Below are 16,512 nucleotides of genomic sequence, written 5' to 3' on the forward strand. Positions count from 1 at the left end.
GTAGTATCCTATCCATGGTTTCCATGACAAGCCCTCCCAGGACTCCCATGACATGCCCTGTTACGTCACGACATCCCTGGTAGATTCCCATAGGATTCCCCCACAGCCTTGTTACGTAACGACATGCCCTGTTTCCAAGACACACTTGGCAAGATCCCCATGACATGCCCTGTTTCCGTGACCAGGTGAAATGTATGATCTTCTTTCAGTATTACAAAAGAGTTCAATACGTCAACACTAAAGATATTTTAATAGATACTTTTACACTATTGGATGTTTAAAGCGCTAGCAATAACGAAACAGAGCCTACAGTCCTTAAAGTTGCAGTGGAAATTACATGGGGTTGCCGACTAACCTTAGAATGAGACAAGATATATGCAGGATATGTTATATCATTTAGCAAATTCTAGTCGGAAGAATAGTTATGCTTTGCGGCTAAAGTCAATATAGTACATATACAGAGACTGCAAGACGGATGCAGTCTCAGTGCATATACAGAGACTGCAAGAAAAATGGCTGGCTTCGAGAACCAAAAAATTTTAATGAACCTAGTAAAATTCGAAAAGTGGATAATTTTTACATAATTATTTTTTAGAGTTATCTCTTAAAAGAAAAATATTTTCTCAAGAAATGTTTAACAATATCATGGGAAAACTGCTTCCCCATCTTTGGACTATTGCATGACAGTTTTACATCGTGGCCCAGCTGCATTTACTCAATTTTTAGATATATTAATTGAGATAAAATAACATGATAGTGTGGTTTTGCTTTTAACACTACTTAGACGGACATTTCGTAAGAATAAAAGGAATCCTGTTTAAGCATGTCATTTTGTTGACCGTGAGGAAGTTTCTATTCAGCGGTGAGACAGTAAACATCAAAAAAATGTTTTACACATGTCTATTATGCTTGTATACATTGGGCAGCTGGTCATCCTGTGAGAATTGTACCTTTGCTGATGATTATAATGGAAAGTGTACATTATGCAATCCATGTAAATTGCATAGGGGATATGCTGTACAAATTAATGACTGTAATTCCTGGCTTGAAGAGATTTGTGACTCTCACACTAGAGGTTACCTATGCTCCAATTGTCACTATGATAAATGTGATCAATGGGAAAATACTTACCCTGGCATGATTGCAAAAAACTCTCAAAGTGATTCCAGTTTATTTTTAGGAGACTGGTATCGTTGCGGTTTTTAATTGTGTGGGAAGAAGTGCATGGTCTACGCTTCATTTGCTGGAATAATAAAAGAGTCTGGTTTTTACAATATCGCTGTGAAGATACCGGCTATTATGATTAAAAACCTGCAGAATTTTTTTTTGCTGTTACAGAAAGTGATTCTTCATATGAGGATTTTGTGTGTGACATTGCTTCAAATAAGAAAATCGAAGAATCTTTGTAAATAAGAGAATTTACAAAGAGATTTAATAAAAATAAAGCTAGAATATATTGCAGAAAATGTGACTCCGACTTTGCATGCCAGGATAAATACAAGTTAAATTCTGACGAGCTGCTGTCAATTATCGTTTCTGATGACTACCTATACATAGAAGAAAAAATCTAAAAGGACACAGTCTTTTTTTGCACATACAAATTTTATTAATAAACAAATTCACCTACACTTTTCAAGCATTTCACTCTTAGGGCACCGACATTAATATTATAGAAGTAGGAAAGAGTATTTACAACTAGAAAATTGCTCAACCAAGGATTGTTGACATAAATGTTGAGGAATTCACTGTATGTATGTCAGCGACATGGAAAAACACAATATAAAATTACATGACAACCACAGCTTTTCGTTGATAAATCTTGTAAGTGCTTCCGATTTTGAATAATAGATTTCCCACTCTGCTTAAGAAAATTTTTAATGTGTGGTGTGTAGAACGTATACGGTAGCCCAAGAGAATAAAAAATTCAATATTCTTTCTTGTTTGAAAAATGCATAGCCAATGTCCCGTCTTTACAGTTGATGGGCTACTGTTAACAATGATAATAGTATTTTTAAAACGTTGAATATGCTCAAGGAAATCCAAAAGGTATGCAATAGGATTTATATTTGGACATGTAGGGATCCAAATAGAATACATTGATTATTTGATTTGTGTTCATGGTCCCAAGTCTGATAGAACACTGCCATCAGGGGTAATTTCCCAACAGGATTCATATGGATTTAGCGAGATTAATGTAATATTCTCCGTCAACGCTTCAGCAAAGGCACACTCTAAACGTACAGTACCCGTTCGGACAATAATTTTATCATCAGAACCGGAAAAATCCAATACAATGATACCATGATTTTTCGCAAACATTTCTTCAGTAATACCATTTTCATATAATGGTCAAGCGCACTAAGCAACTGCACTTCCTCAATGCGAATGAATAGCACTTTTTGCAAAAGCCAAAGCAATTTTTGAAGGAACTTCACCATTGGTAAATGACGAATCAGTGTAGGTACGCGTACCCGTTGTCATATGTCTTTGATTCGCCATTGTATGAGGTATGAGCAACTTGGTATTATTTCCACAGGCTCTTAATTTTTCAATTGCCAAGGCAACAGAACTCCTAACTTGTTGTTTTCGTACATGAAGTATTACTGAGGTGAGAGAGACTGTTACGCCCGGTGCAGTGCCAAGTACTTTTCGCAAAATAAAATTGGACGTTGCGAGTTGTAGCTTTAAGTCAATCTTAACGTTGGGAGGCAGCCATTGAGTTATATTAAATATCTCATGATTTAGTTTACCAACCAAGTGTAAATCTTTAGTTGTCGCATCTCTAAGTATATTGGTAGTGTCAGTGTTCATTTTATATTCACATCCAATACCATACGTCTCAATTTCTTATAGGACATTGGAGTCATCAATATGAATTTTAAGTAGCGTGCATAATTTGAAAGATTGTTACTCTTACTCACCATTGTTCCATTTATGTAGACACTTACTTGTCTAAATAAATTGTGTTGTACACAAATTTCATAGAAAAACCCCTCGGCCGCACTTGGTTTCTCATTGTTAGATTTTTCAACAGCGACACGTAAATCTATAAATTTTCAAGTCATGTCTATGAAATGATCGTCACTGGAATAAATTTGGAAACGGGCGTTTTCATAGGGTGACTATTGCGTATAAAATTGTTTATAGTAACCATGTTTTACACTGACATCTACATTTTCTGCATTAAAAGATTTAGAGATGAGGCGACTGTGGGATGATACTCCTTGTGGGGTAGATATGCCATTTCTAGGAAAATAAATCCTTTTTCGACCTATTAACCTTTATTTTCTTATTTGATGCTTTACATTTCCGGGCTGATTTGAGACTGTTGACTAATGAGATATTTATTGCCCTTTTTAAACCTTTTCCGCTTTAACATGATTTCAATTGCTCGCCGAGGGATCGGTCACTGGACCTGATATTTTGTGAAACACTCTTCAAAATTCTTCCCAGAGCCCTAATCATGTAGTGTAGAGGACGCAAAATCTGTTGCGACCGGTGCAATATATTTTTTAGCCAGGGATAGTGCAGAGCGAAACAGCTTAGCAAACCAACTGCAAAGATCGTAATCGGAAATTGAAGAACGACCCCTGTAATAGTCCATTCCATGACTTAATTGTCGTGGTCCAAGAGCAGTAACATGGCAATCAATAACAGGACAAACAAAATGGGTTCTATTAGCCATGTCACTGAATGGGTCGAAAATGACATGTAGTCATAACCAAAACTTTTGTTATTGTTAAAGATCGTACAATTCACTTCTTAATGTTATCTGACAGAGCTCAAAATACGAAGTGTTGACTGAAATGTATTGAAGGTGCTTTATACTGTAGTGGTGATTCAGTTCACTAGAGGTTCCCGTTCAAGAATACGTAGGAGGGGAACATGGCTATTTACGACTCTCGATATCTCAACAAAGAGTGGGAGAAAAATATACAGCTATCAGTTAAGAAGGTGGGTACCTAGTCTTCATAGATAACATGTTGCTAACCCCTGAAATTTTTTACTTTAATAATACGATCTTTAAAACCGAGAACCTCGCGTAAATCTTCATTGAGGAAAATTTTTCATCCTCACATGGATTGGTAGTGTAAATTCTCCTCTGTTCCGGTGAATAGTTGAATGTGAATCCACCCTTCTTATGACACGCCATGTTTTTGTTGATAACTTGACACAAATCACTCATATTGTTGTATTCTTCATAGGGTGTAGTTACATAGGGGTAACCATCAGTGTCAAAATTTGCCACTACACCCTCTTTGTAAAAGTCAAAAGGTCTTACTTCTGTATCATATGTACGATGCTTTATTAGGATATCATATGTATTTCTAAGAATACAATCAACAAGAGAAATTTCATACCTTTCCTCAAATTTGATGGCGGGGGAGAGTTTTTTCCAAAAATCACTTGTTTTATTTGAATCATAATAGAGAGGGTCAGAAACATTGGACATGAATGTCACATAAAAATCATTAGAAATTATGAATGTCTTCAGAGGCAATCAAGGAATCAAAGTCAGAGTCATATCCTAGTCCGCAAACAAGCAACTGTCTCTTGCCCTTTAGAGTTCGAGTCTTTAATACCTTTTCAATTTGATACATTCCACTATTTCCAACTTTTGAAATTCATAATTATAAAAAAAAAAACAGCAAGAATCTCATTATCTTTCACATCACGAAGACGATACGTTACAGGTTTAGTGTCTAAGACCTTTTACACTTTAAAAAGTTCAGTGGACCATAAGTAATTCCCCTTCTCAAAAATATTTCTTGTTCGATTGATTCAAACAGTATCACCAACATTAATTTTTTCTTCCCAGCCTTTTCATTAGACTGTTTTCTAAGAAAAAAGTGTTGTAACTAAATGTGTTGTCAAGTGTGTTTTAACTACAATGAACTTCAAGAGGACTAACATTTGACAAGGATCGATGAGGACGTTGACTATCAATCAATATTATTTTATCTAAATCTTGAATAAAATCAGGAGTATTTATCAGTGTACAATATCTTGAAATTAAAAGTCGAATAGTTCGTACCAAACGTTCAGCCAATTCTACCTTTATCGGACTAAGAGTTGTATTTCTTTTAATACTAAGATATTATATTTCGATAAAGCCTTTTTTACATGTGGAATAACAAATTCACTTCCACGATCTGTTCGAATTTTTCTATAAGTAACTTTTTCAAGAATACTTTCAATAGCTTTAGTAAGTTCATCTCTCTTTGACTGCAATGTCACTGCATATGCATAGTGACTAAAAAGATTCATTACTCGTAAAATATAATTGCATGGTCTATTATGACGTCTTTGAATATTGTCTATAGTCAAAAGATCTGCTTGTAATATATGCAGGGGGAAAGGATTTAGTTTTACGATAGTCACTACCACTGGTAGTATGAATGAATGAATTTATTGTAAACCCGTCAAGTTTAGAAAAGAACAACAGACGGAGCAAAAATAAAAGAAAATAAGAAAATTAAAAACGAAAAGACGCTTCAACAGAAACAATGATGAAAAAGAAAGAAAAACCAAACAAGACACTTACATTTAACCTAACAAAGAGAGAAGCAAATTCAAATTACTGATGGAAACTACTGGGTTAGTATGGGCCACTACTGATAAGTTTGACCATTATTATTGAATTTAACAATCCGTTTTTCTGCCGCTTTCAGTGGATCCGCGATATTGTAGTCCTGATTATTTTTGTATTCCTGGTCCAAGGTGGGAGTCTGAGTAAATATTTTACAATCTGGAAAAAAGTGTTGCGGATTTTATTTTTATCTGTTTGAGTAAATACTTTCCAAAAAGGTGTACAGTATAGAATGTGAGAGGCAGCAATCGCATTGTACAGTGTGGCAAGGAAGGATATATTGAAACGAAGTTTGGACTTGATAAATGTTGCATAAGCAGTGCAAATGCGGCAATGTATATGTGAAAGTAGAAGCTGACGTGCATGTTTAATAGAAGTGCCAATCGGGAGTCCAAGGTAGTTTATGTGGTTAGATAGTTTGATTGACGTACTTCGCCAATCAAATATGGTTTCGATGAGGAGTTTAACTGGGTTCTTACTGTAAAAACTCTTTTGCTAGCCGTTTTCAACTCTGGCGACTTGAGCAAGTGTAGTGGGGGGACCCAAACTCCCCACTTCTCCTACATTTTCATTAACTCGTTTCAAAACTTGATCCATCTTAAAAGTAATCTTGGTTTGAAGCGCCCACTACCCTTTTACGTACTATAAGAGGTGAAAAGACGCAATCGTTTAATATTCTTACTAGGCCCACTTGGTGTGCTATCCAATGATATACCTCGTGATATTTCTTGAAATTTCCTTAATCACTTTAAAACATGTTCATTCCCAATAAGACTTTTGGAAAAATTTGACGAATATAAAAATTTATATAATTGACTATCAAAGGATTCAAGTCTTTTACGATTTGTAATTAAATCTGACAACAAATCAATTAAATTGTAAATCTTGCCCTGTGCCAAAACTTCATTGTTTTTCTCGTCAATTTGTTCATTTTCATTGAGATAAGTCAAGAGTCTTTTACTTTGCTCACGATAGGATGGAGGTAATAATTTTAGAACACTTGTTAATAAATCTTCTCCTTCTATTTTTGGCTTTTTCAAAGTTTCAAACTTTCAGTTCTTTCAGAAGGTTGATCAATGGCATTTATTTCGAGCGGTCTTTCACGGTAAGGCTTATGTTTTGTTCACAATTCGAAGGGCATTTTAAATCAACATTAATTTTTCATCATCGGCAATTGTTTTATAATAAATTTATAAAGTTAATAATTTATGAATTTCAAATCGTAATTGGAATTTTGCATGTAAACCGGTAGAAAGTATTGTTGCTTAACATTTATATTATATGCTTTATGCGCAACCCCTCGAGAGTTACTTCCTCCTGATTTAAAGTGTTTGAGGGAATGATAGGCGTGGAGGGAGACATTTGCTCTCTGATCTTTTTCGACTAATAAAAAAGGCACTAGTCCTCTCAATTTCCAATCGAATGAGTCCTTTTTGGAGCTTCTACGACAAAAATTTCTATAAAAACGTGAAATGCCCCAAGGTAATAACTTACGATGCTTGTCCTGAGGGCTACTGGGGGAGAGTTAACATCTTTAAAGACATAATTTCCAGACCTTTAAACTACGTTGAAAAAGATGGTCTCATCAAAATTTTGATCGGAAATGTTTGGGGAAATGATGGGCGTGGGGGCGTGATTCTCCCTCTGGTTACTTTCGACTGTTAAAAAGGGCAATAGCCCTCTCAATTTCCAATCGAATTAGCCCTTTTCGAAGTTTTTACGACAATACTTTCTATAAGACATTATATGTCCCCAGGGCATAAATTATAACTCAGACCTGAGGGCTGCGGGGGGTTTCATACCCCAACGCATAATTTCCAGACCCTTCAACTACGTTCAACAAAATGGCTATATCAAAATGATGATCAGAATTATTTGGGGAAATGATGGGTTTGGGGGCGGCATTCACTTTCCGATCGCTTTTGACTATTAATAAGGGCACTAGCCTTCTCAATTCCCAATGACAAAAAACCTGTTATGCCCCGAGGGCATAACTTACAACCCTTGCCCTGAGATTTATGGGGGCGTTATCATCCTCAAAGACCTAATTTTCAGAACTTGAAACTACGTTTAACAAAATTGCTATCTGAAAATTTTTATTCGATGTGTTTGGGGAAATGATGAGCTTCAGAGGAGGGTTACTTACCCACCAATCACTTTTGACTATTAAAAAGGGCACTAGCCCTCTCAATTTCCAATTGAATGAGCCCCTTTCGAAGTCTCTACGACAACACTATACAACCTTTGCCCTGTGGGCTCTCGGGGGTTGTCATCCTCAAATACATAATTTCCAGAACTTGAAACTACGTTGAACAAAATGGCTATCTCAAAACTTTGGCTGAATACGTTTGGGGAAATGGTGGGCGTGAGAGGGGGGTTAGTTGTTCTTCAATCACTTTTGAATATTAAAAAGGGCTCTAACCCTTTCAATTCTCAATCGAATGAGCACTTTTTGAAGTTTCTACGACAACTCCTTCTATAAAAACCTCATATGTCCCCAGGGCATAACTTAAAGTCCTTGCCCTGAGGGCTGTGGAGGGGGGGTCAGTCATCCTCAAAGACCTAATGTACAGAACTTTTAACTACGTTGAAAAAAATAGCTATATCAAAATTTTGATTGAATGTGTTTGGGGAAATGGTGAGCGTGAGAGGGGGGTTAGTTGCCCTCCAATTTGTTTTAATAGCAAAAAGAACACTAGCCATTTCAATTTGCAATCGAATAAGCCCTTTTTGAACTTTCTACGAGAACGCTTTCTATAAAAACCTTATATGCCCCAAGGACATACCTTACAACCTTTTCCCTGAGGGTTGTGTGAGGGGGGGGGGGGGGTCTTATCCTTAAAGACCTAATTTAAAGAACTTTCAACTATATGGAACAAAATGGCTATCTAAAAATTTTGATCGGATGTGTTTGAGGAAAAGGTGGACATGAGAGGGGGGGTTAGTTGCCCTCCAATTATTTTCAACTATTAAAAAAAACACTAGCCCTTTGAATTTCCAATTGAATGAGCCCCTTTTTAAGTTTCTACGACAAAGCTTTCAATAAAAACCTTTTATTCCCAAAGGGCATAACTTATATGCCTTGCCCTGAAGACCGTGAGGGTAGTGTCCTGCTCAAAGATATAATTCCCAGAACTTTCCACTACATTGAACAAAATGACTATCAAAAAATTTTGATCCGATGTGTTTGGGGGAATGGTGGACGTGGAAGGGGTGTTATTTGCCTTCCAATTACTTTCGACTATTAAAAAGAGCACTAGCCATTTCACTTTCTAATCGAATGAGCCTTTTTGAAGTTTCTACGACAACACTTTCTATAAAGACCTTATATGCCCCCAGGCCATAACTTATAACCCTTGCCCTGAGGGCTGTCGTCCTCAAAGACCTAATTGCCATAACTTTCAACTACGTTGAACAAAATGGCTATCTCAAAATTTTGATTGGATGTGTTTGGGGAAAAAAGGGGCGTGAGAGGGGGGTTAGTTGCCCTCCAATCACTTTCGACTATAAAAAATGGCACTAACCCTTTGAATTTTAAATCGAATGAGTTCTTTTTGAAGTTTCAACGACAACGCTTTCTATAATAATCTTATATGCCCCCAGGACATAAATTACAACCCTTGCCCTGAGGGTTGTGGGGGAGTGTCCTCCTCGAAAACATAATTTCTATCTAGAAATCAACTACGCCGAACAGTATGGCTACCTCAAAATTTTGATTGGATGTGTTTGGGGAAATGGTAGATATGGAAGGGGTGTTAGTTGCCTTCCAATCACTTTCGACTATTAAAAAGGGCCCAAGCCACTCCAATTTCCAATCGAACGAGCGCTTTTCGAAGTTTCTACGACAACTCCTCCGATACGAAGTGCCTTGGTCTAAAACCAAAAAAAAATAAAAAAAATAAATAATACATTGTGCAAACATCGTTCTTTACTTAGGCAGCGCTATTGCGCTGCCTACGATTGTAAGAGCAGCAGTAGCAATAGTAGTATCCCCAAAAGTTCCAACTTATTGCCCCCAGTCGTTGTCAACATATTGCTGAGGTGTCTTATTTGCAACAATAAACACAATGCCTTATGATTTATTTAAAGCAACATGCTAAAGCATAATGGGTCAATTGCATAATTGGGGGGGGGGGGTGACATGCCTAATATCTCTAAAGTCATAGTTGCTGAAACGCTCTACTATGCTGAGCAACACGGCAGTTTCAAAATTTTGGCTGGATGCGTTTGGAAAATGAATGGGTTTGAGAGAAAGGGTGCTTGCCCTCCAATTCTTTTTTTACTCTTAAAAAGGGCACCAGAACTTTAAATTTTGAATCAAATTAGCTCCTTTAAAGGTTTCAAATATATATCTAGCTATTATAGAGTGATGCTGCCTATGGTATATCTTATATGCCCCTTTGAAAACGTGTATGCATACAGTTTTTTTTTTCGTTTAATTGAAACTTCTAAACGTTCCCTACAAGTTTCATCTTAATACCCTTAGTGTCATTAGTTACAGTAACTATAGTGGTATTATTAAAGGTATACCTATAGTGCCTTCTGGCTAGTTCAAAGTTTCCCACAACTTACCCTTAAAAGTCTAAATTAATAATATATGTTGCTCTTCAGATATTGCTTCGCTAAATTTTGAAAGTCCACATGCTTATAGTTTGTTTTGGTTTAGTTCAGTATCCGTCAAAATATTCCTTAAAAGCTTCACCTTAATATCTTAACAGGTGCAGTAGCAATAGATGTAGCAGCATTAGTAGCAGTATCTGCATAGCTCACTTGTTTTCTTCAACATCCCTTAAACACACGCTGGGAGTTTCAGCTTAATACATATCATCAACCTTTTCTGAAGAATTTGAGATGCGTCCGCTTGACAACCTGTGTGAGCATAGTGTATTTTGAATTAGTTCCATACAATTTTTATATATATCAAATTTTGTACCTTAATTTCATTAGTTTTAACAGCAGCAGTAGTAGTAGTAGCAGTAAATATATTTTAGTAGTCTAAGCTTTAGTGGCAGTAGGAGTAACAGAAGTAGTAATAATAGTAACAGTAGTATGAGTAGAAGCAGTAGCATTAGGATGCAAATATTTTCTGTTGGTTAGTTCAACATCCCTCACCATAAGCCCAGTTAGTTTCAGCTTCAAACATCAAACTGTTCCTAAGATATTGCTGTTACACCCTTTTGACAACCTACATACAGAGGCCGTGTTCTGATTCAGTTCATCTTCCCCCTCAAAATTCCTTGAAAATTTCAGTTTCATACCCTTAGGCATAGTTGTTATAGTAGTCACAGTTGTAGTATTGATATTGCTAGTAATAGTATTAAATACCGGTAGTCAAACTAGCAGCAGTAGCATTAACCTAATGTCTTTTGGTCAGCAGAACATCCACCTCATCAAGTCCTGGAACTTTCAATTTAATACAAATAGCCATCGCTATGACATTGCTGATATGTCCTTTTGATAGCCTATGTGTTCATATACTTCTTGTAATTTTCATCTCTGTGCTCTCAGCCCTGTAAGTAGTTGCAATAGTAGTGCTACTAGTAGTACTAAATGTAGCAGTAACAGTAGTATTCGGAGTAGTGTACACATATTGGTTTTTGGTGAGATGATCTTCCCCTTTAAGCATTCTCTGAAAGTTCCTACTTAATACCCAGATCAATTCTTCAGATACGCTACTTTGACAATTTGCATGCACATATCGTCTTTTGATTTTTTTCAAATTTCCCTTAATAGTTTAAATAGAGTATTGTGGTAGTAGTAGGGGTGGTAGTTATAGTAGTATTGGTAGCAATAAATTTCCCTTAAATTTCCCAATTAATACACTCAGCCATTCCTGTCTTGCACCCTTTTGTCAATCTGTATACACATAACGTGTTTTGATTTAGTTCAACACTCCCCTCAACATTCTCTGAAAGTGTTACCTGAATCTTGGAGAGTAAGACCCCTTCATCTACTTGGAAAGTAAAGTTCAAACATGCATACCTTTCTCAATAACATATGCTAGCTATAAACAATGAACAAATTGCCTAACTTACAGCCCTTGTCCTGAATACTGTGGGGAGGTTGACATCCCCAAAGACATAATTACTGGACTTTTCAACAAGGCTTAACAATATAGCTCTCTTAAAATATCGATCGGATATATTTCGGGGAATGATAGGCTTGGAGAAGGGGTCTGATTGCTCTCTATTCAATTTTGACTCTTAAAAAGGGCACTCAAACTTCCAACTTCTAATCAAATGAGCTCCATCCAGTCCAAAGTTGATACGACTATCCGTTCCATAGAAATTTTATATACCCCGAATTATAGAAATTAAAATTCCAAAGAAATTAAATTTTATATGCATACCTTACAACCCTTGCCAATGGGCTCTGGGAAATAGTATCCACCCTAAAGACATTGTTATACGATTTTTAGACTATTGATAACCAAATGGCTCTGTCACAATGTCAATTGAATGCGTTTTGGGAAAAGATTATGTCAGGAAGGGGGGCTATTTGCTTTCCATCATGTTTGACTCTTAAAAAGAAACTAGGAATATACATTTCAAATGAAATGAGCCTCTTCTAAAGTTCACACGACTACCCTTTCCATTAAAACATTACATTCCCCTGGGGCATAACTTACAGCCCCCTGCCCCCCTACTCTGGGGGATTCTGTCCACCTCAAAGGCCTTATTATATAATCTTTGAACTGCTTTTTAACAAATGGATATCTAAAAACTCTTATCGGATGCATTTGTGGAATATACGACCTAGGGAGGGGGGCGGAAGGGTGCCCCGAATCCCTTTCACTCTTAAAAAGGGAACTAGAACATCTGATTTCTAATTTAATGAGCCCCTTCCGGATTTATACGACCATCCTTTCTATAAAAACTGTATATGTCCCCAGGACACAACTTACAACCCTAGCCTTGAGGGCTGTAGGGGTTGTCATCCTCAAAGATATAATTTCTGGACCTTTTAGCTACGCTGAACAAAATGGCTATCTCAAATTTTAATTGGATGTATTTGGGGAAATGGTGGGCGTGGGAGGGGGTTAGTTGTCCTTTAGTTACTTTCGACTCTTAAAAGGGGTAATAGCCCCTTCAATTTCCAATCGAATGAGCCTTTTTAGAAGTTTCTACGACACAAATGACCATCTCAAAATTTATATCAGATGTGTTTCGGGAAAATATGAGGTGCGGGGGGGGGGGGGTAATATACCCTCCGATTACTTTGAATCTTAAAGAGGGCACTAGAACTTCTGATTACCAATCAAATGAGCCCCCTCCGAAGTTTATACGATCATCCTTTCAATATAAATCTTAAATATCCCCCGGGAATAACTTACAACCCTTGCCCTGCGGGCTGTGGAAGGGGGGTTAATCCTCAAAGACATAATTTCCGGGGCTTTCAACTACACTGATCAAAATACCTATCTCAAAATTTTGATTGGATGTGTTTGGGGAAATAGTGGGTGTTGGAGGGGGGGGGTAGTTGCCCTCCGATCATTTTTGACTATTAAAAGGGCACTAGCCCTTTCAATTTCCAATCGAATGAACCCTTTTCAAAGTTTCTATGACAACTCCTTTGATACGAAGTGCCCTGGTCTAAAACCAAAAAAACAGAAAAAAAACAATAATAAATAAATTATACATTGTGCCCACCTCGCTCTTTACATAGGCAGTGCGATTGCGCAGCCCTTGATTTGAGTTAAAATAAAGTGTTCAAAACATGTTCAGTTAAAATGCAATATGTTACTCGTGGCACGCCCGTACGTACGAAGTTGTCTTGTAAAATCCAAGATTTCAGGGGTAAGGGTCACACCCTCAAAAGAAAAATAATATTGTTTATGTTTATGTTTATATAGGTTATGTTTATGTGTGACCGAAGATTTCAGGGGTAAGGGTCACGCCCTTGAAAAAAAAAAATATATTATTTTTGTTTTTATGTTACATTTATTTTTATGTGTATAATTATGTTGTGTTTATGTGTAATCCAAGATTTTAGGGGTAAGGGTCACACCCTCGAAAGAAACATAACATTAGTCGGTATATTGAAAGTATAAGAAACTTTCGGAAAAACCACAAGATTCTTGTGATATGAAGGACCTGTGAGCGTGCCTTATCCAAAATAGGCAATTCTGCACATTCATTCTCGAAAAGAGTTGTAATCAGTGGCAAAGGTTTAACGTTACCATAAACCATCAATGTTTTGTTGATTGATTTTTTTTTTTTTTCCACAGAACATCTTCCTATAGACTGAGTGGTCCTAAGAACTTCAGATGGGCCTTAATCAACTGGAAATTTGCGATTCTTGTGCCCTTTTTAAGGGTTAAAAGTTATCGAAAGGCAACCAGTCTATCTTTTCTGACCGACACCCTCTACGCTCAAATACATTTGATCGAAACTTGACAAAACCACTTTGTTCAAGACTGTTGAAGGGTCAAAAAATATGCTTCTAGGGAGGACATGGCCCTATAGGCGTTGGGGCAAGCCCACAAATAATTTAAATCGGTAATCGTTTAATAAATATGTCTTATAATGGAAAAGGAGGGCTTGTGCGATATTTCACAAACACTTGAGGGTCTTAATTTGAAACTCTCAGAGAAAATTAAGGGGGATATCGGCCCAATTTTAAAAGACGCTATATACATCTCTAATACCTTTATATCTAAAGGGTAGTTATAGAAACTTTTCAGGGGGTTCATTCAATTGAAGATTGAAAGTTCTATTGCCCTTTTCAAGATTCAAAAATAATCGGAGGGCAGCTAATCCCCTCCTTGTTGTTTTTTCCTAACTGGACCCCTTACCCTCTTAAGACATTCGGTATTTTTATAGAGAGACAGCCATGTATTTCCAATAAACATGCCTCCGAAGATGAGGTGACCAACAAAGGCCCCAGGGCAAGCAATAATGTAAATTGGCATTTGAATAGACATTAATGTGCTCTATATGTATATATATAGATATATATAGTATATATATATATATATATATATATATATATATATATATATATATATATATATATATATATATATATATATATATATATATATATATATATATATATATATATATATATATATATATATATATATATAAATACGATCCCACGTACGGACAATCGCACAGGCGTATATGTATACAATCGTGCAAATTGCTAAAAAAAAAAAAATCCAAATGACATTATAAACCACCTTTTGATCAGAAACAAGTAAAAAAAATAATGCAGACTATTAAAATAAGCACGGTTTTGTATATAGCATAGGGAAGGGAGCTTTGACACAGTTATACTGGGACAGAGTTACCGGGATAGATGTGTCCCAGACTGAGACGCATGGATAGGAGGGCTGGGTCTCCCAGTCCTCTTCTATATAGGCCTTGGCTTGTTACTAAAGTCTCCTTTTCTGCTTGGAATTGACTCTTGACGAAAAAACAAGTGCATAAAATATTGTACAATAACAAAAACTGGAAACTTTTGCATTAGGCCTACAGATATATCAAGGCATTAGGGAGGGGTAGTAAGATGGGATTGCAATTGTGTTGACATCAAATATTGTATTTGGAAAGAGTGTCAAATGGGGAATAATTTTTTTTTTTTTTTTTTTTTTTTTTTTTTTTGCTGATCAGTGTCATAATTTTCGAAGACCACTGGTTTGACACAATCAAGTACATATGCAGAGCAATAAGGGGTTTGAGGCTTATTATTCTACCCAGGTCTTAAAATTTTCTCAGGATTTCTTACTCATAAACCAAAAAAATATTGTAGAAAAACGTGCCCAAAATTAATAACAGAGAAAAAATGTAATAGTGGGAGCCATTGGTGGGTACTCTTCTATTAAACGGACTCTTTTATATAGTGCTAGTTTGGTTAATGCTAATGAAATAAACTAAAATAGGGTGAATATATGATAGTTTAGAAACAAATTTGGGCTATATTTTTGCACATTAAGGGGGAGGGTGGGGGGCAAATCATACCATATATTAACTACGTAACCTAACCTAACCTAAGTCTTTCACCCCTCCCCCTAAACCCCAAAAAACAACAATTTAAATACAGTTCTTGCCTTTGTTTATATCCCAGAAGGTATTGTAAAGCTGTTTTCATCAAAATTTTTCGCAACTCATATTATTGCCTTAATAAAGTGAATATACCACTCGATGCCTTTTTTATGCTCTTTACGAATATAATAATCACTTCTATTGGAAATTTAAGCCCTTTTTGAGCTCTTGAAAATGACAAAAATATAAAAACCTAACCTAACCTAGGTACCTCCCCCTCCCCAAAAAAAAATCCTAGTATCGTATACACAATTAAAACCACGCTATACATTGTATTTATCTACAGCGGTGTCTTGCATCATCCCGTCAAAATGGGTTTTTCATTTAGTCTTCAGTTTGAAATATATAAAAGAGTGGGTATATTGCAGGAGTACCTTCAAAATTTATTGTTACAATTTTCATTTATCCAAATTAATTGTGGAAAGTCAGTGCTTGTGGATTAAAAAGAGGATTTATTATGAAACAGTAAGTTTAAAACAGATGTTTTATGCCTTTTTACACCCTATACATTTTTATATTTTTGTCATTTTCAAGAGCTCAAAAAGGGCTTAAATTTGAATTTCCAATAGAAGTGATATATATTCGTAAAGAGCTTAAAAAAGGAATCGAGTGATATATTCACTTTATTCGTAAGTCAATAATATGATTTGCGAAAAATCGACTAATTTGCCCCCTAAATTGTGAAAAATACGTATTGCACCCTCCCCCCTCGATTTCCCTGAATTTATGCCAGAATGTACAGAAACTAAACTACCTTCTTTCCCGTGACTTAGATGGAGGGTGAATATTAAAAAAGCCAGATGACACTGAATCATAGCTAGTAAAGGGAGTGAACACTATTTCATTACTCAATAGGAACAGTTCAACAATCAA

At 36.1% G+C, this 16,512-nt stretch overlaps 1 protein-coding gene across 1 annotated transcript in view; it reads right to left on the reverse strand.

Moving 5' to 3' along the window:
• The window catches only part of LOC148949806 (B-cell receptor CD22-like), a 392,914-nt gene extending 376,409 nt beyond the window's left edge, over positions 1-16,505 (reverse strand). Inside the window, exon 1 of the mRNA XM_089093108.1 lies at positions 16,394-16,505. Coding sequence (XP_088949234.1) covers positions 16,394-16,454 — 61 coding nt within the window. The 5' untranslated portion in view covers positions 16,455-16,505. The remainder of the gene's footprint in view (positions 1-16,393) is intronic.
• Positions 16,506-16,512: the final 7 nt, after the last annotated feature.

This window comes from Artemia sp. Qi Xiang Cuo, chromosome 8, assembly GCF_049724085.1.
Source record: "Artemia sp. Qi Xiang Cuo chromosome 8, ASM4972408v1, whole genome shotgun sequence".
NCBI classification, from domain to species: Eukaryota; Metazoa; Arthropoda; class Branchiopoda; order Anostraca; family Artemiidae; genus Artemia; species Artemia sp. Qi Xiang Cuo.